The sequence below is a fragment of the Rhinolophus ferrumequinum genome, chromosome X (genome assembly GCF_004115265.2).
Source record: "Rhinolophus ferrumequinum isolate MPI-CBG mRhiFer1 chromosome X, mRhiFer1_v1.p, whole genome shotgun sequence".
In the NCBI taxonomy this organism is placed as follows: domain Eukaryota; kingdom Metazoa; phylum Chordata; class Mammalia; order Chiroptera; family Rhinolophidae; genus Rhinolophus; species Rhinolophus ferrumequinum.
The window spans coordinates 107,328,758-107,356,427 of NC_046284.1; the positions used below are offsets into that span (position 1 = coordinate 107,328,758).

The 27,670-nt window shown below is 36.7% G+C and overlaps 1 protein-coding gene and 1 non-coding gene across 3 annotated transcripts in view; both read right to left on the minus strand.

Annotated features, from left to right (window-relative positions):
• The window catches only part of POLA1 (DNA polymerase alpha 1, catalytic subunit), a 282,474-nt gene that overhangs the window by 220,032 nt on the left and 34,772 nt on the right, over window positions 1-27,670 (minus strand). For both annotated transcript variants that reach the window (XM_033117633.1, XM_033117628.1), the window contains exons 17-26: window positions 23,218-23,279; window positions 21,656-21,745; window positions 19,619-19,735; window positions 18,069-18,244; window positions 15,281-15,410; window positions 14,670-14,789; window positions 13,508-13,607; window positions 11,793-11,917; window positions 7,100-7,249; window positions 6,562-6,684 (exon numbers count right to left, since the gene is read on the minus strand). In XM_033117633.1, the coding sequence (XP_032973524.1) occupies window positions 6,562-6,684; window positions 7,100-7,249; window positions 11,793-11,917; window positions 13,508-13,607; window positions 14,670-14,789; window positions 15,281-15,410; window positions 18,069-18,244; window positions 19,619-19,735; window positions 21,656-21,745; window positions 23,218-23,279 (1,193 nt within the window). The remainder of the gene's footprint in view (window positions 1-6,561; window positions 6,685-7,099; window positions 7,250-11,792; window positions 11,918-13,507; window positions 13,608-14,669; window positions 14,790-15,280; window positions 15,411-18,068; window positions 18,245-19,618; window positions 19,736-21,655; window positions 21,746-23,217; window positions 23,280-27,670) is intronic.
• Window positions 12,445-12,574, minus strand: LOC117030438 (small Cajal body-specific RNA 24). The gene has a single exon (XR_004424396.1). It is a non-coding gene; the product is annotated as a small Cajal body-specific RNA 24 (non-coding RNA).

Here is a 27,670-nt window from a genome sequence, read left to right on the forward strand (position 1 = left end):
TGTAGACCCCTGGAATAGAGGAACAGGTTGAACAACTCCGCAAGGAAGCAAACAGACAAATACGATTAGATCCCTAACTCATACCATCCCTAAAAATAATTCCCAGAAGGATTAATGAATAAGCAAAGCCAAACTTTGCAACTTTTAGGAAAAAATAAGGGAGAATGTCTGTCACTGAAGGATGGAAAGATTTCTTAAGGAAAAAAAAACCATATAGTGTACAGAGGGGAAAAAATCAAATAATTGGCATTAAAATAAAAAACTTCTGCACAATGAAAGACCACAAATAAAGTTCAAGGATAAGCCACAGACTAGAAGATATTAGCAACACAAATAACCAAAAAGGATCAGACTTTGAAAACCTAAGAAAAAATACTAAGAGACATACAGCCCAACAAAATAGGACACATATATGTACATACAGACAACTCACACAAGAAAACTGAAGAGTTAAAACACATGAAAAGATGTTCGACCTAACTAATACTTAGGGAAATGCAAATTCAAATCACAATGACATACCATTTCACACTCATGAGACTGGCAAAAATTTTAAATTCTGATAATAACAAGTGCCGACAAGAATGTAGAACACTTAAGTATTACGCAATGTGTATGTTTATAAGTATAGAGTAAGTTTAAAAACTCTCAATAGAAAAATAAACAAATTCAAAGAGGCAAAATTGTATTAGGTTGGTGCAAAAGTAATTGCAGTTTAAAAGGTTAAAAACAATTGCAAAAACCACGATTACTTTTGCACCAACCTAATATATCAAAATCATTTCCGATTTATTTTTAAATTGACCTGATCCTGTGATTGAGGGAGTCATGTATTGTAGCCCCATTGCCACGGATATGAATTTAGCTATTTGAAAGAATCAGCTTGCTATGATAAATTAAACGATAGTTCCTATCAATAAAATGTCATATACTTCTTGTGGATATGCAAATTCCACTCCTAGTAATACACTAGAGAAACTCTTGCACATTTGGCACTATCTACTGCAGCACTATTTGTAATAGCAAAAAGTGAAAACTTGGAAGCCTAAAAATGTGGACAATGGGAGAATAAAGGTACACTGTGCTAAATGTATTCACCAAAATATTATACAACAGATAACATGAATAAATCAAATCCAAAAATGCATCAACATGGATATACTTAAAATGTTGTTTACAGAGTAGGATTTTTCCTCTACTTTCTGTTTTTGGCAAACTGCAAAAAAAAAATATATGTATAGCACGACACAGAAATGGTAAAAACTTTTAATGCACCACATGCATAGGCACACGTTTACTGTCAAAGCAAAAACTACAAGCAAAAGCCCAAAACCAACCCTGAGTGAGCAGTTACCTCCGAAGAAGAGAAAGAAATAAGTGAGAGTGGGGAGGAAAGGGTCTTTATAATATTTTATTGCGTTTAATTAAAAAAAAACACAACTCGGGGTTTTAAGAAAAAAGATTGGAAAAGTGAAATTTCTGTTAATTTCCAGATAAGATGAAAGACTCCCTTAACACTTATTTTTAAGATTCTCTGTTTTCACTCAGTCTCTTTTGCCACTGACACCAACAAAGGCCAAAGGCTCCTCCCTCCCCATCCCAGGGTCATTTCCAAGGGCTCCCAACAGGTGCTAGCACATTGCCAAGCGACTCCCAGAAAGGCTTGCCCAGACTGCAGTGTTTTCATGTAATAATTTGGACACATTTTTGAAATGCACAAATTTCATCTCTGAACACGACTGAAAGCTAGGCAGTCTACAACTGGTTGGCAAGCAGGCTGGCAAAGAGTCATTTCAGCCTACTGGTGAGAAAATGAAAACGCATGGGCTCTATACCCAAACATTAGAGCATACATTCAATTTCAAATGCAATCAGAAATCCAGACCAAAAATCATTTTCTCAAGGGCACAGAAATAACAGAGTACAGAAATAAAACAATACCAATGTCAATAAGTACTAATTATTCCATAAAGACAAATATTACCATTACACTAAGGATTATGCAATGAGTATGCTTCTAAGTATGGAGTAAGTTCAAAATCCTCAAAAAAAAAAAAAACCCAACAACTTCAAAGAGGCAAAATTATACAGCAAAATCATTTCAATTCTCTTTAGTGTAGACTGATACTGTCACCGAGGGAGTCATGTATTGTAGCCCCATGGCCAGAAGTGTGAATTTAGCTATTTGATAGAATTAACTTGCTATGATGCCTTAAATGATTGTTCTTACCAATAATACTATCCAAAAGCCATCATTATTTTAAACACTAAACAGATTAGAATACTACAATCCTTTGGTCCACTGTTCGCCTTTATTAACAGTTTCAAAATTAATAAAAGTCTAAAATTTAGACAGATTTGTGTCACTAAATGGCCTTCACTATTGTTCACAGAATCAAACCCTTAATTGATTAATGATCTCAGGGTGTCTATCGCCATCTAGTGAACAATCACTTCAATTACCACACCAGTCACTTGACAACTGAGACTGTTTTCCTGGTGGTTCGAAATGTATGTCCACTTAGTGCTATCGACTTACCCACTATCTTTTTTATGTCTCTCGACACATACATTGAGAACACACACAAATCCAGATGGTATTTACAAAGATTCACTTTTGACTGTCTGTAAACTAAGTTTCCATTATTACTTCTCTGGAAACACTGACTTCAGTTTTCTCAAACAACTCAACATGCTGTGAGAACCCTCACACAATTCCTTAACCATTAACTAAATCCTACAGCACAGAGCAATTAAAAATCATAGAAGAGTTTAAGTGTGAAAGATCACAGCTGGGAAAAGACAATATTGATGTCCATTTGACACAACGATTAGATTTTTATTACAAACCTGTTTTTAAAAGTACAATTAGTAATTACTCTGCGTACTCCAGCACCCATAATACATTTGATTACAGAAATTATTAGGTCACCAGAGCAAAAGCTGCATGATTCTGACAAAACTGAGCACACACAAAATAAACTTAAAAATAAAAAGGGAGGGTGGCTCCATGGCCTACCCAGAGACTGTGTAATAATACATATTCAAATGCAAAATTTTATAATCTATTCAGATGACATGCTACCAGGTAGCTTTCTCATTAATTTCCACTTGAACCTTACTGTAATTTTAAAGGATTTTAAAAGGAAACAACTTCTAGGCTCTTCAAGTTCTATAGTATTTTGTTCCCTCCATCTTATTACCAAAAAAAAATAAAGATCAGTGTGATAAAGTTACAAAAGTATTCCAAAATCTCAGCAAACTGACTCTAATTTTACACTTCACTCCTCCTACCTCTTTAATAATCAAGAGATGCTTGAAATCACAAAGGCCTGATAGCATATGCAGAAGATGCTAGTAAACCCAAAGACAAAGTATCATAATATTTCATTTCGCCAGTGCTCATAATTATCACCAACACTTTAACAATCATTTTTATTTAAGGAAGTAATTTCTGTAAGTGGCTCTGAATCTTCTAGAATAAGATTACCAGGGAGCAACTGGATCATTATTATTTCTCATTAACCTCACGTTACTGTAAAGGCCCACTTTCCACAGTTGTGTTTAATTTGTGGGAAGGAGCAAAGAGGAAAAAGAAAAGGGGAAAGTAGAAATCAAGAATTTAGATCACATATGCTTATTACTAGAGTTGTCTGAAATTCTTTGATTTTTTTTAGTGGGGAGAGCAGGGATTTTTATAGTTTATTCATTAAGATTTGCTATTGTTGTATTTTATACAACAGAAAAATAAAAACCGAGTTTAAACACCCTATTAAAAATCCATCTAAATGAAAACATTGCCCTTAAAGTACAATGGATTTGGGGAGTAGGGGAGATCACTGGACAAATTTGGGGCTTATCATTATCAACAGTGCCCTTTTAAGCTTGCGGATTTCTGAGCCAATGCAGAAAATGTAACAACAGGGATTTCCCAACAGCAAGAGGCACTCTCCAAGGGAGTAAATTGTCAACTATTGCCTCTCGTGAGAAACTTAAGAGTAACCTTGATCCAATCTCAATAGTCAACCCATGTATTATCACCCAGTTGGGGCATAGTGAGTGCATTTCCTAATACAAAAATAAGATGGTATTCTATCAGAAGCCACTGGATACATATACAGAATAAAATTTAAATAATTTTAAAGTAAACTTAGCCTAAGTAACTGAAAACATCCTTCCCTCACTTCAACTAGCCCCTAAAACACTTATATCTTCTCATGTAAAAAAAAAAGCCTGTCTTGAAATGACTGTCAAGAAAGATGATCTTCCAAGAATCAGAGGTAGAATATAAAGCAGACGCAGAGTCAGGAAAGACACCCTGAGATGGGGCAGACAACCCTAACGTAGTGAAAGCCTTACAATCAGGAAGATATGGATTCCAGCTCAAAATAGCCACTCGTTAGACTAGACCTCTTTGAGTTGATCCTCCTCACCTGTGAAATGGTAATGTTATTACCTCTACTGATAGATTCTTGGGGGATTCTAATGAAATAATGCATCTGAAAGCTTCTCACATGTCGCTGGTGTCCCATCCATGTTCCGCCCTTCCTCACTGTGTCCTAAGCCAGGTCTCTGAGATAGGGCTGCCGACAGAGGAGCGGCTCTCAGCATCCTGCTTGGGTCATACCAGCTAGATGTGCTGTCCACTATAGTAGATGCTAACCACATGTGACTATTTACAGTTAATTTTATTTTCAATATAATTAAATAGAACTCAAAACCCAGTTCCTCAGTTAGGTGGCAAGAGCCTAAGGGCTCACGCACCCACTCTATCAGATAGTGCAGATGGAGAACATTTTCATTATTTCAAAGTTCTACTGGACAGTGCTGGTCTAGACTCTCAAGCAGGGATCAGCAAAATCTTTTTTTTTTTTTTTTTTGGAAAGAGCCAGAGAGTAAATATTTTTGGCTTTGTGGGCCATGCAAATCTCTATCTTGACTACTCAACTCTGCTGTTGTAACCCAAAAGCAGCCATAGACAATACATAAATGGATGAGAGTGACTGTGATCCAATAAAACTTTCTTTACAAAATTAGATGGCAGGCTAGCTTTGGCCCACAGGCTGCAGTTTTCCAACACCTGTTCTAAAGTATCCTGGGTCCAGACCTCCAACACAAGCATTCTGCCATACCACTAACTACCTTCTCAAGACTGACAGTCATAAACCCACTGACAGGAATCAATGGTTTACTGGAGTTGAAAGGAATTAGTATTTAACATAACTATTCTTTTACACATTAAGAAAAACAACCCATGCTAAAGCAGATGAAGTTCACAGTGTTTACAAAGTGATGGTACCTCAAATCTGTTTGGTATGTGGCCCACCTTTCCAAAGCCAGTAACGTTCCATTGGTAACTCGTCCTGACATATTCCCAGAATTGTGGGCTTCTGCAGCCAACATGCCTAGAGCTATCTACAAATTTCAAAGGTAACACAGCAAAGACAGAAAGCTTAATCCCTCTCTCCCAGATTTCTCCATCTTAGGGAATGGCTCCACTAGCTAATCAGCTATAAGACCAAAAGGGAGGCATCCTCGATTTCTTCCTTTCCCTGACTCTCTGACCTAATACACCAGCAAAAAAACTAGCTCTCTCATGTCACTTAGGTCTCATTCTTCCTATCTCCTAAAGAAGCCTTCCCTGACCAATCTAAACCAGCAGCCTTAACATTCTCTACCCACCACCTTGTTTGCATTTCTGCACAGCACTTACTTCTACCACATTCTCTTAGTCTTGCATTTGTTTATCCACTTACTTACAGTGTTTTCCCAAATGATTCACGCCCTGCCCCAAGTCCCGACTATGCCCCTCTACACCCCCTGCCCTGCGTAGAATGTGAACCTCAAAATGCAGGGGCCTTTTCTTTCTTGCTCGACACTCTACCCCCAGGGCCTAGGACAATGTCTGGAACATAGAAGACACTCAATAAATACACACACATACACACACACACACACACTTACTGGATGAATGAACGGATCCTTATTTAAAAGCCTATCTGTCTTCATAGATTGTGTAGATAAGATGCCTGACCACTGTGCTGTACACCTGAAGCTGAAGTAGAATAATACTGAATGTCAACTATAATTACATAAACACACACACACACACACATTCATGGGATGTGGAGTACAGCATAGGGAATATAATCAATGGTATTGTAACAGCTATATATTAGGTTGGTGCAAAAGTAATTGTGGTTTAAAAGGTTAAAAATAATTGCAAACACCACAATTACTTTTGCACCCTAATATAATGTCAGAGGGGTAGCAGACTTGGGGAGGGGGCTATCACTTTTTGAGGGATGTAAATGTCTTATCATTATGTTGTTTTGTACACCTGAAACTAATATAATAAAAAAAACAAAATTAAAAAATCCTTTGCTTAACCCAGAATGAATGAATGAATGGATAAATAAATAAATACTTATCTATCTCATATTTGTCCTAAGAGGGTATTTGAAGCTGTATAACTAGGTAACAAACTCGGCTCTCCCACACAATAACATGTATAGTTAAAAAATACTCTCATTTTTGAGATGTGAATGTTACACCATTTACCTCCCTTCCTTTGTATGTCACCAAAGCAGCCAGTTGTTTGGCATAAAATCTGCTGAAAGAAAATCCCAGGCAGCCGTACATGCTGTTTGCCGTGAGCTTCAACGCCTTCTGTCGAATGTCATACTGCAGGCCACACAAGGACAGAAGACAAACAACAATATTTGCAGATAAGCACTTCAGCATTACATTAGATGTCTTTCTAGATCACCAGTGAGAAGGAGAAACCCTCAATATCCCTGAGAAAAGAACTCAACGCACTCAACCTGTCCTCCCAGAGCCATGATTTCCTGACCTCCGAGAAGCAAGTAAACATAGGCCCCAAAGCTCCTGAAGCCAGAAGGCTCTTGCTCAGACACAGCTCTGCAGATAGAGGCGCCTTCCATTCTGAGGCACTCTGTTATTTTGCAATGGTTTTCTACTTACAAACATAAAATTAGCAAACGCATTTCTCCACAGCATCATGTTCCAATCATTCCTAGATAATCAAATTCTAAGAGCTGAGACTGTCCCTCAGATGTCTCTTAGTGAAAAGAAATACCTGAAGAACAAGGTCTGGATTTAAATCTTGCTGCTTCATTAGTTGTTTGACTTGCTTTCTCCGCTCTACCAGTTTCCGGATCTCTCTGGGCAAGATGCCCATTTCTAAGCTTGGATCTGGCAGCTCAGGGATCTGTTCTTGTTCTTCACCCTAATGAACAAACAGAAATTTCAGATAAATCAAACTTCCATTAAATAAATTTCTAAAATAGTATTTGGTGGGAGCTTTACCTCATGATCACATCCTGGAAAGCAACTTTGCTGTCCGTAAAGGTCAACAATGCACGTGTGGTAAAGACAGAGCAAAGAGGGTTGCAGAACAAGTCAACACTGCCCTCTTTGCTCCCAATTCTATCAGCCCGTCGTTCCCAGTATCTCCCGCCCCTCTGAATACTGACAGATGTATCATTTACAGGGATGAACTTTTACACATGCTCCTCTCCTCTCTTCAACAAGATTGGGAAGGAACAAGTTCGGGGAAATTGTTTCTAAAATAAAAACACTAAGGGGGACCTCTAGGATTTAAAAAAAAACCCCAGTAACTAAACTACTATTTTAAGTCATGTGCACTACCCAACAAAATGCTGTAGAATTTCTAAAACTATGTAGAATCATAGAAATTATTGCAAATGTTTTAGACTGAAAAAATACAAATCTAAATACTAAATCAGCATATTTCTTTCAGGCATTTGCAGCACATACTTAAACAGGCCACGACATTTCTAAAAATTAATGCATATATATTCCTTAGTATATATGTAGTACCTTTTATCTATAAATTGCTTTACACTCAGTAGAAGAATAGCAACATTTTAGAAAAGCAACCAGCAGTTTGTTATATTAAAATTTACAGCAGGAAAAAGCAGAGAAAGCATTAGACTATTTTTCTCAAGGTTCCATTAATTCTATTAACAGACTGCAAAGAAAAGCCAGATACATTTGTCCTTTCAAAGGTTCAGAATTAAAAAATAAACCTCTTGGCTTAAAGTATGTCAAGTCAATGCCATATGATAACCGAGCTTTTACAAAGTATCTGATTTTATAAATATCAATATCTTCAAATGAACAATCTTATAATAGAAACAGGGACCTATTGTTTTCCAATATAGCAAATGAAGATAGCAAATCCATTAAAGAGATCTTAGTATACATTCCAATCTATTTACAGCAACTATGAAGGTCAGATAAAAAGTAAACTGAAAGGATCTGGAGTCAGGAAATTTATAATCCACACTCAGCTCTACCACCACTAGCTATGTGGCACTAGCTGTTCGGAAGAGCAATTTAGGTATTGCACAGGAAAATGCTACAGAACCAATAAATCGCTACATGTATAGTATTTCGTAGATGACCTTTAAGGACCCTTCCAACTCTGAAATGATTCTATTATATATCCAGAATCCAAACTGGAAAGTTCAAATAAAATGGTGGGGGGGCTGACACAGTAGTAGGACAGAGCCCAGAGAATATTATTAATCAAATGCAGTCACTACCTTTTGGGGATGTCTACCCAGTACCTTCTCTGTAAAATTATCCTCCAGTCTCACAGAAAGGCCCATCCTTAGCAGTCATATTTGTACTCTGTAAACCCACTCCTGTGGTCACAGCTGATGGGACCAGGCGGGCTCACGGATCTAGGCAAGCCTGTAAGATTCTCTCTTCTGAGAGTATGGAACTAAGACTGAAAAACAGCTCCCAAGCATGTGGTTGGAACTAAAAGATGTAAATTCAGGAGCTAGAGGACAAGTAGACATCTTCTGCCACATGTACAAAGAAGTAGAGAAAAACCATATACGGAGACAGTATGTTAATTTATATCTTTCACTGCTAGAGAACCAAATCTAACCAAATTCCCTACTGACAGTCAACTGTATAAGCTTTATATATAAATTATTAAGCCCTACATAAAACTGTTGACTGAATGATCACTGGTTAGATTAAAATCCATGTGAGAGATTTCAAAAAGATTCTTTTAAAAAGGTTGTTTATTGAATAGAATTATTGAGCAATGCTTTCACAGTCAAAATTTAAAAGACTGAAAATAGCAAGTGCTGGAGAAGATGGGGAACAACTGGCATACATGGACTGGTGGGAGTGTAAAATGGCACAACTACTTAGGAAAAAATTTGACAGCTTCCTATTAAGTTAAACATCTGCTTCCCACACAAACCAGCAAATTCACTCCCTAGGTAATGACCCCCTCCCAAATGAAAGCACACGTCCACAAAAAGATCTGTATAAGAATCTTCACAGCAGCTTTATTAGTTATAGTCAAAAACTGAAGACAATCTAAATGCTCATCTCAGGAGAACAGATAAAGTGTGGAATATTCCTCAGCAATAAAAAGAAAACAGTAATTTTACTAACAATTGTCACCCCAATAAATTTAAAAAGAAAAAAGAAAAAAAAAAAGAAAACAACTACTGACAATGCAGCAACATGGATGAATCTCAAAAACATTTTGCTGAACAAAAAAGCCAAACACAAAAGAGTACATACTGTATCATTCCATTTATATGAAGTTCTATAACAGGTAAAATTAAGCTATGGTGATAAAAGTCAGATAATGGTTGACATACGAAAAGGTACCAAAACTCCTGGGATGAAGCTAAAGCAGTGCTTGTAGGGAAACTTATAGTTGTAAATACCTGCATTACAAAGGAAGATTTCAATCAATAACCTAAACTTCTACCTTAAGAAACTAGAGAAAGAAGGGCAAACTAAATTAAAGAAAGCAGGAAAAAAGGAATACAGATTAGAACGAAAATAAATGAAAAAGGGAACAAAAAGCAATAGAGAAAATCAAGGAAACCAAAGTTGCTTCTTTGAAAACATCAATAAAATTGACAAACTTTTGGCTATACTGACAAAAAAAGAAGTCTCAGATTACTAAAATCAGGAATAAAAGAGGGGACATTACTACTGATGTTAAAGAAATAAAAATGATTATAATGGAATACTATGAACAACTTTATGCCAATAAATTAGATAACCTATATGAAATGGACAAATTCCTAGACAGACACAAACTACTGAAACTGACTCAAGGATAAATAGAAAATCTGAAACCACCTATAACAAGAGATTGAATTAGAAATCAAAAAAAGAAAAGTCTAAGACCAGATAATTTCACTGGTGAATTCTACCAAATTAAATAATTAACATGAATCCCCACAAACTAGCCCAAAAAACAAAAAAGGAGGGAACGCGTCCCAACTCATTCCATGAGGCCAGTATTATCCTAGTACCAAAACGAGACAAAGACATAAGAAGAAGATAATTACACACCAACAACCCATATGAATCCAGACCAAAAAAACTCAAACAAAATACTAGCACATCAAATCCAGCAACATATAAAAAGGATGATACACCAAAACCAAGTGGGATTTATCCCAGGAATATGGGTTGGTTCGATACTCTTTCGTAATAAAAAACACTCAATAAACTATGAACAGAATGGAACTTCCTCAACCTGAAAAAGGCCATCTATGGAAAAGCCACCATTAACATCATACTTAACGGTAAAAGCTTGGATGCTTTCACCAAAGATCAGGAACAAGACAAGGGTGTCTGTCTGCTCTTGCCACTTCTAATCAACATTGTACTGGAGGTTCTAGTTAGGGCAATTAGGCATGGAAGAGAAATGTGAGGCATCCAGACTGGAAAGGAAGAATTAAAATGATCTCTATTCACAGACAACATGATCATATATACAGAAAATCCTAAAGAATTCACAAAACTATTAGAACTAATAAATGAGTTCAGAAAGGCTGCAGGATACAAAAATCAATCTACAAAAATCAGTCATATTTCTATACACTAGCAATGAACAATCCAAAAATTAAATTAAGAAAATTCCATTTATAAAGCATCAAAAAGAAATAATTAGAAATAAAATTTAAAAGTGCAAGACTTGTACACTGAACACTAGAAAATATCACTGAAAGAAATTAAAGACCTAAATAAGTGAAAAGACCCAATTTGCACAGATTGGAAGACTTAACATCATTAAGATGTCAATATTCCTCAAACTGACCTATAGATCTAATGCAATTCCTATCAAAATCCCAGCAGCCATTTTTGCCTGAATTGACAAGATGATTCTAAAATAAACAAAATGTGACATACATCCATACAATGGAATATTATTAAGCCATAAAAAGGAATGAAGTACTAATACATGCTACAACATGGATGAATCTTGAAAAGAGTATGCCAAGTGAAATAAGCCAGACACAAAAGGTAACATATAATTCCATTTACATGAAATGTCCAAAATACACAAATTTATAGAGGCAGAAAGATTAGTTGCTGTGTAGATCTGGGAGAGATGGAGGGACTGAGGCAAGTTACAAGTAAAAGGTAGGGGTTTATCCGGGGAGTAATGAAAATGCCCTATAATTAACTGTAGTGAAGGTTGCAAATCCTATGGATACGTGAACAGCTATTAAATTTTACACTTTAAATGGGTGAATTGTATGGTATGTATTACATTTCAATAAAGCTGTTAAATAAAAAAGACAGAACTAGTCGGAGTCTCCTTCTACCAATTCTCCCCTTTTTCTTACCACTAAACAAAGGTATACTGTATCTTTTAAGAGGGAAAACTAAATGCTAACCCCTTTGATTCTCTTCCTTCTTTAAACACTATTTGTAATCTCAATTTCAAAAGCCCCCAGATGAATACAAACCTCTGTAACTTTTTGTGCCTCTGAAGCAACTCTTTGCACTGTTGTAAAACAAATGTTGAATTCCTGAATGATGGAAGGATATAAACTGTTGAAGTCCAGAAGCAAAATGAACTTATCATAAAAACCTGCAATAAAAAAGCCAAATGTTACAAAAAGTCTTTTTTTAAAAAGCAGATTTGTCAAAACATCACATTAGAAGTAACTACACTCTGAAGTATATTAGGAACAATATACTATCCAGAGCTGTGAGGTAAACAAAAGGAAAAAACGAGTCGACTACCAATCCCTAAAAATGACTTGGATTATAGTGAAAACTCAGGTCACAAAAGAAAGAAGAGATCCTCTCTCACCTTGAAATGAGCTAAAAGCTATCCTTTCCCCAGCAGTCCCCAAAGTATACCATTATGATGGGCAAACATCTTCCCATATCAATTACTTTAGTCACATCCATTTCAAAAAAATGTTAACTTCTCCTTCAAGCAAGCATTCCCTCCCACTTACCCTCCCACCTCCACCCCAAAATATTTAGTGATTTCTACCAGTGAGTGGTTGGTTACATATATATTTTACAACCATACTTTCAAAGAATAAAATGGGCAACCCACTTACCTGGATACAAACTATGCTAAAATCAGACAAGCGATGTATATATAAATGTCAGTAGTGGAACACTCCACCCTTTTCACTGGCAAAGGGTGAACAGAAAGCTACTATATTTCTCTAGGACATTCACAAAGAGTTTTCTTCACCTTAAGAAGAAACTGAATAAACATAAATGTCCACTATTTATATACATATAAATAGTTTACTCTGTGTCAGGCTCTATATTAAACAATCACTTCTGTTGCTTAAATCCCTGTGTGGTAGATCTTATTCTTATGTCCATTTCATAGAAGAGGAAACTGAGGCCAACAGAGGTTAAACAGGAAGCCCAAGATCACACAGTCAGAATTCAAGCCCAGACCTACCTAACACCAAAGGACTACTGATCTGTTTTATTATAACTAACTAATAATAAAAAATTTTTCCTACTCAAGATTTCAAGTTACTTGATAAAATTCACAATAATTCCTATACAACAACATGAATATACTTAACACCACTCATCTGTACATTTAAAAATAGTTAAGATGGTTAAAAAAAAGATTCTTTCTACTTTATGTACCATAAACATCTCCTTTGCTATACATGACAAGAGGGAAACATTATTCTCCTGTTAAAGTTCAGTTTGGTGGTTAGTGTCTGTACTTTCTTTAATTTTGCTGTCCAGTTGAACTGCTCCTGGCAGGCTGGGCAAAGGCAGAGCCCACTGTCCAAAAGTGGGTGGGAGAAGACAAATAGCTGTATACTAGACGAGGGGTTGGCAAACTCTGTGCAGACCACATACAGCCTACCACCTCTTTGTGTACCATTCAGGAGCTAAGAATAGTTTTAACATCTTTAAATGGTCGGAAAAAAAATAACAAAACAGTATTTTGTGATATATGAAAATTACACAAAATTTAAATTTCTTGGAACAGCAAAAAAAAAGGATTCATATTAATTCATGCCAGATGACTGGCAAAGATGATTTCCACATGAACATAAGACACAAAATAATGTCTTATATGCTAACCTACTAAATATAATTCAGGTCTTCTAGTTTCTCAAGCCTAGTTCTGCATGAAGAAAATTCCTTAACACCAGTGGCAACCCAGTTCACTGTCCAGTCTTACCAACTTTAGGGTCCAATACCAAGCCTCCAGCATAAGCTGCTTTCTTCCGTCCTTTCTTGTATTTACTGGTATCTCCATCAATGTCTTCATCTTCATCTACCTAATATCAAATGGAAAGATAACTTCACCAGTCAGCAACTTATCAACTGATTAAGAAGTTTTATGATCCCTCCCCCTTTCCAAAGGCAGTACACAGCTCTAACAAACATTGTTTACTTTTAGTTAGTGGCCCTACCTGTAAGACAGTTACTGTAATATGTTCATGAATCCACATGAATGCCAAGCATGGTAGGTACTGAAACAAAAACTATTATCTCTGAGCTAATAAATATGCAATTTCTACTTTAAAATATTTTTGAATTCATAAACTTCATATTTTTAAATCAAGGGATGCTAAAAATACCATTCTTCATATTATGTAAAATTTGAGATTACAGAATCCCCTTCAATTGAAACTAACATTCATGACGTAAAAATACAAAATATCTCGTAGATATTACTGTTATTCTTATTAATAGACACCTTAAAATAAGTATATGTCCATATACTGGAAATTCATTCCCAAGTAGTTTATTAATGGGCAACATTCAATGCCTCAGCAGATGTCATATTTCTCTGTTAATATTCCCTGTACCAATTTTGGTAATGTGTGTAAAACAAGCAAATACAAGAACCTGAATCATTTTAACATTAAATTCCAATTCTGAATCAATTACTATCAGTGCCAATAACACAAGAACTAAGCTAAGTTTTAGTGCCAATGTGATGGAGACCACCTCAGAAACCTGAGTGGTGACTTTAATCCTACTAGTACATTAAGAACGCAACAATGCAATACAAAAATAAAGACTCATGGGTTTAAGGAAGTGAAAGATTTAATTGGCATGTAACTTTGGATAGGACTAAGGTGGAGAAACACTTTCCCATCAGAGAGACCTAATGCCTCCCTCGAAGAATGTCATAGTTCTTAAGTAATTTTCATCTGTACAGAGGAAAGAAGGAAATGACCACACAAACACAACACAACAAACTTCACTTGGTTTCTACATTATACAGGGAATTAATTATTTTGGAAGCAGGTGTTATCACAGCAAAAAAAAGCTATACAGGTAATAAAGGGGGGGATAAGAAAAGTCAAAACAGTACATAATATTGGACCCACCAGTTTCTGCTGAGGTTTCCTGAAAATCTGCTTGTCAGGCACAATATAGTTGTTTTCATAAAATGCATGAAGCAACAAGAACTCATTACGCTCAGCTCGTCCACCCATCAGCGTCCTAGACTATTAAACAGAGTTTCTTTTTTAAATTTGAGCTCAAAAATCACAACAAACAAGAGCAACTTTGAGTTTGGTAAATTTAATCGTAGCACCTCCTTCAAAATCATTCCTCGTAACAAGGGCTGCTTTTTTAAAAAGGTACTGAAATATTTCTAGCATTTTCTTTAAGCTTTATAGTTAAAAGGAGACAAAGAGAGCCTAAAATACTGACAACTTGGCCTATTTCTTTACTCCCAAGTGGACCGTTCCACAAATGAGACACATCCAGATGTTAGAGATGATCCTTACATTCACCCACATTTCAACGTACTGCACCTGGTTTCCCTCCCCTCCTCCCAACCAGTTCTTCATTTTACAAAAAAAGCCCAGCTTTCAGAATACAAGTCACTCATTTTATAAGCATGCATTTGGACTCATTATCATATAACAACTACCCCAAGCAAACACTGAATCCAACAGGAAATGCTTTTTCCCCCTTCCTAAGTTAAATTTACCATAATGTTCCCAGCGATGTTAGTGATCTGCAATGCTAATGGCAGAACATTTAGCTCACACATGATCTGCAAAATGAACCTGGCATCTTTCCAGGTGTGTTCCAACAGGTACAACAGATGAGATGGTTCACTGTACAGAAAAGTAAGAGTGAAACAGAATCAAGTAATTAAAAGAAACAATGACTACAACCAGGACTCCATAAAATATTACAACAAATTCCTGGTATCAGTAACTTCAGAGCAACAGCACCTTGCCCTTGGAAACAATTTAAAATAACCTCGGTAAGGAACTAGGAATTCATTCACACCATCGATCTCAATGTCAATCTCCAAAACACAAGAAGTCCCACAAAGACAAGGGGAAGTTATGTGTTAACTACAACCTGAAAACTACAACCTTTCACTCACTGCATCCGACACGTATGTATCGCATGCCTACTATGTGCCAGGCATTGTTCTAGACGCTGGCTGTGACCCAGAAAAACAAAAATTCCTGTCCTCGCAGGGGAGACAAAGCATAAATAACAAATTAAATGTATGGTATGTTATATAATGCCAAGGAGAAAAAAATTAAGAAGCAAAGGGAATATTATATGTCAGGAACAGAAACTGAATTTTCAGTAGGAAACTGGGGAAAAGTTCAGAGAATAACTAGGTGTCTGAGGGAAGAGGATTCCAGAAGACAGAATAAAACATTCAAAGGCCCTGCGCTGAGTGCAAATCTGGCAGTTCTAGGACCAAGGGCCGGAACAGAAAGAATGATGGAGAGAACAGGAGCAGATAAGGACAGGGTTAATGGCAGAGAGACACGATGTACAGGACCTGGTAGGTCAAAATTAGGACTTTGGTTTTTACTCTGAATGAAACAGAAAATCATTGGAAAATTTTGAGCACAGTGCCATATCCGACTTAACTTTAGCAAGATAACTCTGGTTCCCAGTTTGAGAATAGACAGCAAGGGATCGAGGGGAAAAGCAAGGAGACCAGTGAGGAGGCTAACTAATATAAGGCGCCGTCATGCAGGGCACAGAGGTGGGGTCCAATGGAAGAGAAAAGAAGTGGTCAACTCTAGACATATTTTAACGATAGAGCTGACAGCATTTCTTGATGAACTGGACATGAATGTCAGAGAGGAATCACAGATACCTCAGAGGTTTGGAGCTGAGGATGACCTGGGAGGTTTCCAGCAATACTGGAAAAATAGAGCTGCCATTACTAAAGGAAAGACTACAAAAGGAAGCTAGGGGAGAAGATCAGGAGCTCAGTTTTTGAACAAGTTAATTTGGAGGTTCATATTACTGGACACCAAGTAGAACAGGCGGTAGATACATGAGTATGGCCTTCAGGGGAAAGGTCTAAGCTGAAGATATGCGGGTGGGAGGCATCAGCACCCACAGGTAGGGAAATACCTGGTGAGATCACTTTGAGAGGAAGCGCAGTCAGAAAGAGAAGCAGTCCAAGGACGCAGGAGGTATGGGCAGAAAACAAGAAGTGGCCAGAAGGGTAGAAGAAACCTTATTTAAGAAATAATGAAGCACACACTTCATAGATTGTCTAAATTATATATTCTGGGGATGCCAAAAAAATGTATACGTATAACTTGTATCATCTTTCGATATTGGCATTTATTACCATTTTAATATATTTTCCTTTCTTAAAATGTGTATGCATTTTTTGACACCCTCTGTATATATATATAGTCATGGGGTGTAAAGTACAACATAGGGAATATAGTCAGCGGTATAGTAACAGCTATATACGATGTCAGAGGGGTAGCAGACTGGGGGTTATCACTTTGTGAAGGGTGTAAATGTCTAATCATTATGTTGTTTTGTACACCTGAAACTAATATAAAAAATAAAAGTAAATTAAAAAAAAGAAATAATCAAGCACAAAGTTTCAGTTATGCAAAATGAGTAAGTTCTGGAGATCTAATGTACAGCCAGTGTGACTAGAGTTAACAATACTGTATCGTATACTTGGAATTCACTAAAGGGTAAATCTTAAATGTTCTGACCACAGCACAGAAAAGGTAATCGTGAGGTGAAGGATATGTTAATTAGCTTGACTGTGGTGATTATTTCACAATGTACATGTATTTCAAAACATCAAGTTGTATACCTTTAATACCGGGGGGGGGGTGCCAAAAAAATGTATACACATTTTAAGAGACGTTATCTGTGCTCAAGCAGTAGTTTGCCATAATCAGAAGTGTCTAGACACTGCAGGGAACCACTTTGAGCACCTCTTGTAATTGCAGAAGTTAAACATGACTTGTATTTATCTTTTGTTATCGGTATATATCGAATATTACAATTAATACAGTTTTTTCCTTTCTTAAAATGTGTACACTTCTTTTGGCACCCTCTGTATATACACAATTTTTATGTCACTTCTATCTCAATAAACCTGGAATAAAAGAAAAAAATGGAGTAATATGTCTAAATAACTTAATGATTTTTCAGTCTTTATATTTCCAAAATATTTCCACTAATTCCTGAATTAATGAATTAAAGGTGGAAACCTAAATATCACATCAATTTCCAAACCACTCTTAGAAAACATCAAGATGGTGTTAAGTGAGGGAGACAGAGATAAACTGATCAAATTAGAATTCAAGAGGCAAAATAGTTCAAATTATTCATGTAATAGAGATGGTGGCGCTGACATGAAGACAATTTTCTGCTCCATGGCACCACACATTTCTGTCCCCCTCCAGCCTAAGGACGACAATGGTGTCTTCCTGTTGCTAATTTCAAGACACATTTTGAAGCATCCAGGATCATACCTGTACATATTTCGTACATTTTCCATTGAGATTACAACCCTTTCAGTTTTCAGAATCTGTTGAACAAGTTCAGACAAATGGTAGCTTTTACAACGAATCAATTCCTTTGCTGAAATTTCCACATCACAGATCATTCGGCCACAGGTGGCATTTCTTTCACCAAATCCACTCCTGCCCTACAAGGGGAACACAAAAAGCAAATCCTGACTACATTTCATTCTAAAGAAAAGCAGACACTGAGAACATTTTGTTCTAACTTGCTTTGAGGCTAGCCCAAAAAATTACAATGATGAAACTCATGCTTCCATTCATCCACTCATTCAGTCATCAATCAAATATGTTTGAATGATACCACTCTAGGCATTCGGCAAACATCAACGAGCAAACAGGAAAGATTCCTGATCTCATTTGAAATATACAGTAAAAAAATAGATATCATAAATAAGAAATTACAGAGATTTAGGAGGTAATAAGTATATGGAAAAGGGGAAAATAGAGTAGGGTGAGGAGAACAAGGAATTTGGGGGAGCTGCATCTTAAAAACAGGGATAGTCAGGGCAGACCTCACCAAGAAGACACCATATAAAGAAACCCTTCAAGAGGGTAAGCAATTAGTAATTAAGCAACTATTCACATGAAGTATTATTAACAACTCTAGTATCACCTCAAAGATGGAATAAGGAAAGAGGCAAGAGCAGTGGACTCAATTTCAATTGGTAGCAACAGAATCCTCTGGAAAGCATTCTAAAAGGTACAGATTCCTAAGTTCTCTGATGAGGCAACATGCCCAGTTTATTTATAAGCTTTAAGTAAAATAAGATTTCAAGACTGAGCAGTATCAGGTTTAGGAACTGAAGATGCTTCATAAAAAATCCACCAAACTCACCATAAGTGAGGTAAGCAGGTAGAATGAAAGTGCACAAGCTTTAGAAGAGTCAGGTAGTCCCGGGTTCAAAATCTCAATTCTTCCCCTTACTAGCTCTATGATCCTGAACAAGTTCTGTTACCACTGTGAGAACATACAAAAAAACTAGAGTGGGGGAAGCCAGATGGCTCAGTTGGTTAGAGCGCGAGCTCTGAACAAGGTTGCTGGTTTGATTCCCACACGGGCCAGTGAGCTGCGCCCTCCACAACTAGATTGAAGACAATAAGCTACTGCTGAGCTTCCGGAGGGGCAGCCGGATGGCTCAGGTGGTTAGAGCACAAGCTTTCAACAACAAGGTTGCCGGTTCAATTCTCACATGGGTCTTCGTTCCCATCGCCTTCCTAAGGATCACACTCAGTGATTTCAGAACGCTGTAGCTCTGCGCTAAGGGCTAGTGCTTCAGCACTGCTGAAGTGGAGGTAGCATCCAGGTATATGTGCTGTCTCTAGATTCCAACAGCTGATTTGAAAAACCATCATTGACTTTTACAAATAAAATGCTGGATTCAAAGGAAAAGATGCTTAGTGACAAAGTTAAGATGTCCTGTCACAAGACAACCAATTCCTAGTCAAAGGAGCATATAAAAAGTCAAATAAAGAAGCAAGATTTTGAAAATTATTATTACCCCAAGCTTTGGCATGTTGGATCGCTTCAGTCGACCTATCTTGGACCAGTAAGGAACTTTGCACACATTAATTCTCTGTAGTAACACTTCCAGTTCAAATCCATAAATATTATGACCCTAGTCAGAAAAAGAAGGCAGCCAATAACATTATAAAAAACACAAATTAGAGGATTTATCTTCATATGCATAGAATTTCTTTGCCCTTTCTTTTTCTGGTCTCTAATTGAAGGCATCATGAACTTACCTCCAACTGGGGTCCTTTCTTCTTCAGGAATTTATTCATCAGCAGCACTCATTAGCCTTGACATTCACAAGGCTGCTAAGCAGATTGCTGGAATAAACTTTATCTCATCCTAATTGACGCAAGGTTAATATCCTGTCTTTTAATTTGCAGTTCAGGCCTCAGTCTCAGAGGCAAATGCAAATTTTAATGTCCATACTTTTTACATGATCAGTGAAAGCTGTATTCAAACAATTCCATTTTACTTCCTTAAAAACCAAGAACCCATCATTTACATAGACTTCTTAGAAAACTCAGGAACTGCATCTAGTTTCTTCCTAAAGAACTGAGTTCAAACACTACTGATGTAGACTCTTAAGGTGCAACAAAATAAATATATAATACCACTTGATAATTCAAACGAAAAACTTGTTAAAAACAAGGTAACAAAACTATACCAAGTAGAAAATATCTCAAAAATGTAACCAAATTCTCCACATCTGTTATGATAATTTCCATCATGTGAATAATATGGTTCGCTGCCTGTTTATTGAAAAATAAATGAAGTTTAAAATAAGTCAGATCAATAAATAGATTTATTGATATTAATTTTAGCTAAAAATATACACCACTATATATTTATGGCAGCTTTGCCTATTAAATGAAGAGACCCAAAGGAAGTGAGGACGCCTCATTTCCAAATTATCATGCCTGGAACCAGGGACTCAAACCCATGTCTGATTCTCTCTTACATCGGCTCGGATTTCTCACTCCCAGACTTGCCTCCAACACCCTACGGCAGACCAGCTCCCCCAGGTGCCGTAACATGGCCTTGGGGCCCAGGGGAGAGACTGTTAGTGGAGACTGGCGGAGGGCGTAGTGCTGAGCCAGAGCACGATGGTAGGGCACTGTGGACGGAGTCTTCCTAGCACTTTCAAGATGGGTCCTGAAATATCAGGGAAGTGGGTGCAGGGACACTGGTGACAACCTACAGGCTCTCGGTACTTTGGCTATAACATCATCAAGAAAGGTGTCCAAGAGCAAAACCAAACGTGGAGAAATCTATGGCAAACATTTTTTGCAAGGCTTCAGTGTAACCAAATTACCAATAGCACATTTAAAATAGTACTTTCCTCCAAAAAACTCAAAAGCACAATATAACTTGACTGATCTGTTAACCCAGAAAAAAAGAAAAAGGAAAGATTCCTATCAAGGAGCCTGTAAACTAAGGAAGGCCAGAGGAAGCATAAAGCAAAATGTTGCTTTGTGACTCTTAGGAATTGGGACAAAGACAACTCAATGAATTATTACCTCTTGCTATCCTGTGGGAGCATACTCGATTGTCAAGAGAAAAGAAGATTCCTAGCCCTGAGCTCTCAAAGGAAGGTATCATAGAGATCCACTGAGCTCATAAAATTTTAAAATACTTCCATTTTAGGCACTGGCACCAAAGCAAGAAAAATAACTCTTGTGACCACTATACAGCTGGGCCACTAAGCCAAATTTTGGAGACCAACAGTGGACACAAGTTTACTTACTTATGGGCTGGTCTCTAAGTGTTAATAACTGGAGTGGCATAAACTTCAACAATAATTCGTAAGTTGCTTTTCAATTAGAAAAAACAAACTATCTGTAGTGGGCTGGGATTTTTTTCCCCCTTTCTATTAGCAGAAAGTATAGCAATTACCACCAGTCCATAGGGTCATTTTCACTCTGAAAAGATTCTTTGCTACTCAAAAAGTACCAATCAAGTCACACTGAAGAGAATCTAGGAGTGAGTGAAGAGCTTCCCAATGACATATCAAACATCTACTTACCACAATGATATCAGGATCAATTTTGTGAACTTTTGCAAGGAAAAAACCTAGCAGTGTCCTCTCTGTTGCAGCAACCTCAACCTTCACATTCTGTTAGACAAAAACAAACCAGTCACTTACTCTTTACTTGCAAGCATTACACCTTGGCTCCTTGTTCAAGCAGGGTAAGGTTTAAAAGAAACCACCCAGCTCCAAACTAAATGCAGCAATGAAATCTGCGATGCTAGGTTTTGCCTTAATAATTTCATGAAGTCTCTAAGGAGCTCATTCTAGTAATAAGCGTGTGAATGAAGCAAAATTTTAAGTGTTGAGCACTATCAAGTACAGAAATGTTCCCCCATAGGGACACGCTTGTGCATCTGGACACATTTTATATCTAGCACATGAATCAGAGTATCTTCAAAAACATTACCTACTTTCTTACATAATCCCTGGTAGACTTCACTGTTTATGGATTTACCACATAAAGAAATCCCATGGATTGTATAAACTAATTTCAAATAGCGGTGTAAGAACCTATAAATAAGAAACTAGACTAAAAGCAAACATACATTTAAGAATTACAAATGTCTTAAATATAAATAACCTATCTTCACACAAAAGGCTTCCACTTGGATTACTAACTATAAATCAGGTATTCAAAAGATCCACTCTTATTAAGACTCTCTGAAAATGGAAGTTGATGGCTATGTTTTCTGCAAGTAGCTCAGCTAAAAAAAGCATCAGTTTGACTCTAACAGAATTTTCCTAGGTCATTCTACTTGGATAGGTAATTCAGGGCACTTCACAAATAATAGCCTGGCCCAATAGGACCTCCAGGCTACTGGGCTTCTCAAGCCAATTTAAAATAAGTGGAACCTGACAAGGTTGCTAACTTTTAATTTTGTCAAGTGAGAACATTAAAATAAAAACCTACAAATTTACCAACATCTTTTCGTAACAGAAACAACACACTCCACAAAAAGAAATACTTGACATTAAATATATTTACCTTTGTGAAAAACTCACTACATTATCCAATTCCCCACCCATTTTATTAAGGACCCATGGAGTACACTGGGAGTAAACTTCATGGAGTATACTGGAAGTTTAAAGATCACTGATCAATTGGAGCAAGCCTACATCAACCTTTCCAATACATGTCTGCTTGAATATCCACATTGTTCCCAACTTCACTTGGCTTTTAAGTTGGGCGGGGGGAGGGGAAGCGCAGCACTCTACCCTACACTTTCCTAAAACAGTAATCACATGATCATGCATGTTGGAAAAGCTTCCTATTAAACTAGCTAAAGGAGAATTTGAGCCTACCAATCTACTCAGACACTGCACAATCCCACCATTTTCAAGTGGTGAAACATTTAAACATTGTTAAATAATGTTTCTAGCTTTGCATTTCTAGCACATTTTTAATGGGTTCATGCTATACTCCAATCTAGCAAGAATAAATCTACTCAATTAACAAATAAAATAGCCTGTTTCTACTAATCCACACCATCCTCCTTTTATCTTTCTAAAAAAAATAGATGCTCATATTTAAAAGGAATAAACAATGAGTTCTTTACCTTTTTCTTAATGACTTCACTGAAACCGTATGGAAAAATACAGTCCTTTGGTTTAGACACAACTGTAAGAAGGAAAAAAAATAAAGATTCCAACAGCCATCTTAGCCAATTTTAAGTACATATACACTTCATTTTTCTGAATGGAACCTGTCTTAAATATAAATTCCTCTGATCCCTAGAGTTAAGAGGATCAAGTATTTCCATTGGTCATGTTGGACCTCAAAAGAACAGCCAAAACAAATAATCCCAAAATTGGTAGGGAACCACAAAAGACCCCCAATAGCAAAAGCAATCTTGAGAAAGAACAAAAAAACAGGAGGCATCACCCTTCCTGGTTTCAAACTATATTGCAAAGCTATAGTAATCAAAACAGTATGGTATTAGCATTAAAACAAACACACAGATCAATGGAATGGAATAGAAAGTACAGAAATAAATACACACACATATGCATATACAGTCGATTAATTTATGACAAAGGAGTGAAGAATAAATGGTGTTGGGAACACTAGACAACCACATGCAAAAGACCAAAACTGGACTACTATCATACATCATACACAAAAATGAACTCAAAATGGATTAAAGACTTGAACATTAGACCTGAAACCATAAAACTCCTAGAAGAAAGCATTGGTGGTAAGCTCCTCGACATCAATCTTGGCATTTTTTTAGATTTGACACCAAAAAGAAAGGCATCAGAAGCAAAAAAAAAACCAAAAAAAAAAAAATGGGACAACATCAAACTAAAAAGCTTCTGCACGGCAAAGGGAGCCATCAACAAAATGTAAAGACAACCTATCAAATGGGAGAAAACGTTTGCAGATCATGTAACTGATAAGGGATTAATATCCAAAATATATAAAGAACTCATACAACTTAACATAAAAAAAAACCCCACAAAAACAAATAATCCGATTTTTTAAAAAAGGCCAAAGGATCTGAATAGACATTTTTCAAAGAAGACATATACATGGCCAACAGGTACATGAAAAGGCATATACATGGCTCAACATCACTAATCATCAGGGAAATGCAAATCACCTCACACCTGTCAGAATGACTACAATGAAAAAGACAAGAAATAGCACGTGCTGGCGAGGATGTAGATAAAAGGGAACTCTGTGCACTGTCGGTGGGAACGTAAATTGGTTCAGCCACTATGAAAAACAGTATGGAGGCTCCTCGAAAAAATTAAAACTAGAACTACCATGTGATCCAGAAATTCCACTTCTGGGTATTTATACAAAGAAAATGAAAACACTAACTCAAAAAAGATACATGCACCCCTATGTTCACTGCAGCATTATTTATAATAGCCAAGATATGAAAGCAACCTAAGTGTCCATCAATGGATGAATGGATAAAGATAATGTACTGTACACACACACACACACACACACACACACACACGAATATTATTCGGCCATAGAAAGAAGGAAAGCTTGCCATTTGTAACAACATGGATGGACCTTGAAGGCATTATTTAAGTAAAGTAAGTCAGAGAAAGACAAATACCATATGATTTTACTTATATGTGGAATCTAAAAACAAAAACAAACTGAGTTCATAAATACAAAACCAGATTGGCAGTTGTCAGAGGTGGGGGTAGGGGTGGGTGAAAGAGATGAAGGGGGTCAAAACATACCAACTTCCACTTATAAAATGAATAAGTCATAGGAATATAATGTATAGCATGGCAACTCCAGTTAATAATACGACACTGCATATTCGAAAGCTGCTAAGAGATTACATCTTAAAAGTTCACATCACACAAAAAAATTTTTAAGTACATATGGTGACGGATGTTAACTAGACTTACTGTGGTGACCATTTCACAATATATACAACTATCGAATCATTAAGTCGTACACCTGAAACTCATCTGTTATATGATAATTGTATCTCAATTTTTTAAGTTTAAAAGATTAAATCTAGAAGAAAAACAAAAGAACAGTCAAGCACAGAACCCTAAGTGCCTACAAAGGTAAAAACTGCTTAAATGAAACATTTGCTATCCATCTAAATCAAAATGGAAGATGTGTACCAGTCTTTCCCAAAGGAAATCCCCCACCACTAAAGCCTCAACCAGCATACAATGGAGAAACGCAGCTCAACCTAACCAAAGTTAGAAAAGTAAAGATGACCAAAGTGTCCCACTGTGCTACATACAAGTTCCTTGCCATTCACAATAGCTGTTCACACAGAGGAGGTAAAAAATGTATATTGAAATGAACTAATGACTGCGATCTCCCACATATTTTCCAGGTTATTATCATCTTGTTCCACGTATTCCACCCCATTTACAAGGTAAATCTTTGATAATCATTTCACAATATAGGCAAATCAAACCATCATGCTGTATACCACAAATTTATAGTGATGTACAGGTAACCCCTGTACAACATGGCATTCCTATAACACAGTTTCGCTCTAACACAGTTCGAGAATGGGGGAAAACACTCGTACAACACGGCATCCTAGAACACCATTTCACTCGAACACAGTTTGAGAATTAGAGAAATCCCCAAACAACATGGAGCGTTAATAGGAGCTTTTAAGAACAAAAAATATCTCATTTGAAATTTTTCATTCGAGTGTGGATATTGTATCAGATTTGACTGCAGAATTTTAAAATTTATTAGAATTTTAAATCCATTTTGCTCATGGAGTACTAAGTTAAGAGGACGAAAAGATAGCTTGTCAAAAAGAAAACGCCCTCGGTTACTGGTGCTTAGCAGTGATGATGAAGAAAACATTATTTAAGACATATTAATATGTTATACTTTTGGTGAAAATAGCTTTAATAAAGATATTTCCCTTAATTATAAAAATATAATAGTATATTTTTCTAAATTTTTGGAACCTAACCCCCTTTTTGTACTAGTTCTTTGCTTTGTATAACATGGATTCACATAACATGGCATTTTTTTAGTAACCTAACAACCATGTTATACAGGGGATTACCTGTAGGTCAATTATTTCTCAGTAAAACTAGAAACAAAGGTAAAACTTCACAATACAGCATACTTCCTTGTCTGCTTGTTTCCCTAATCCCCCTTTTCTAACACCCAAGAAACCAGACAGGAGATGCTACCCCAGTTAATGTCTGTTTCTGAGATGGAAAAAAAATCCCCAGGAAGCACAACAGATCAATAGTGCTATGCCTTTTTAAAAAACAAAAACCAAAAAAAAAGTGGTTCAAGGGAAGTAAGAGAAAAAATAAACATGTGGGATTACATCAAACTAAAAAGTTTTTCACAGCAAAGGAAACCATCAATAAAACAAAAGGGGATCCTACTGAATGGGAAAAGATATTTGCCAATGATATATCTGATAAGGGGTTAATATCACAAATTTATAAAAAAACTCACTCAACTCAACTCCCAAAAAACAAACAACCCAATTAAAAAATGGGCAGAGGACACGAAGAGACATTTTTCTAAAAAGGACATACAGATGGCAAACAGACATATGAAGAAATGCTCAACCTCACTAACCATCAGAGATATGCAAATAAAAACCACAATGAGATACCACCTCACCCCGGTCAAAATGCCCATCATCAATAAATCAACAAACAACAAGTGCTGGCGCGGATGTGGAGAAAAGGGAATGCTTATGCACTGTTGGTGGGACTGCAGATTGGTGCAGCCACTATGGAAAACAGTATGGAGGTATCTCAATAATCGGAAAATGGAACTACCTTATGACCCAGCAATTCCACTCCTAGGTATCTATCTGGAGAAATCCAAAACTCCAATTCAAAAATCTTTATGCACCCCTATGTTTATTGCAGCACTATACACAATAGCCAAGACATGGAAACAACCAAAATGCCCATCGGTAGATGACTGGATTAAGAAACTGTGGTACATTTATACAATGGAGTATTACGCAGCCATAAAGAAGAAAGAAATCTCACCATTTGCAATAACATGGATGGACCTAGAGAACATTATGTTAAGTGAAATAAGTCAGACAGAGAAAGACAAATACCATATGATCTCACTTATATGTAGAATCTAAAGAAAAGAGTAAGTGAATGAACTAATCAGAAACAGTTTTGGAGACATAGAGGAAAAATTGAGGGTTGCTAGATGGGTGGGGGGGTGGGGGTAAGGGGGAAGGTGAGGGGATTAGAAAACAGTCGGTAACCACAAGATGGCCACGGGGTCTTGAAAATTAATTTGGGGAACGTAATCAATAATGTTGTGGAGATTTTGTGGGGTGTCCGATGGACACGTGTCCCATTTGGGAGATCACCTCGGGGATGATGTGGATGCCTGATCACTGCGCTGTGCACCTGAAGCTGAACAATAATGAATGCCAACTATAATTTTATATATATATGTATATATATGTATGTATATACTTACAAGAAGCGGAGTACAGCATTAGGAATAGAGACAGTGGAAATGTAATGGCTCTGTGCGATGTCAGAGGGATAGTG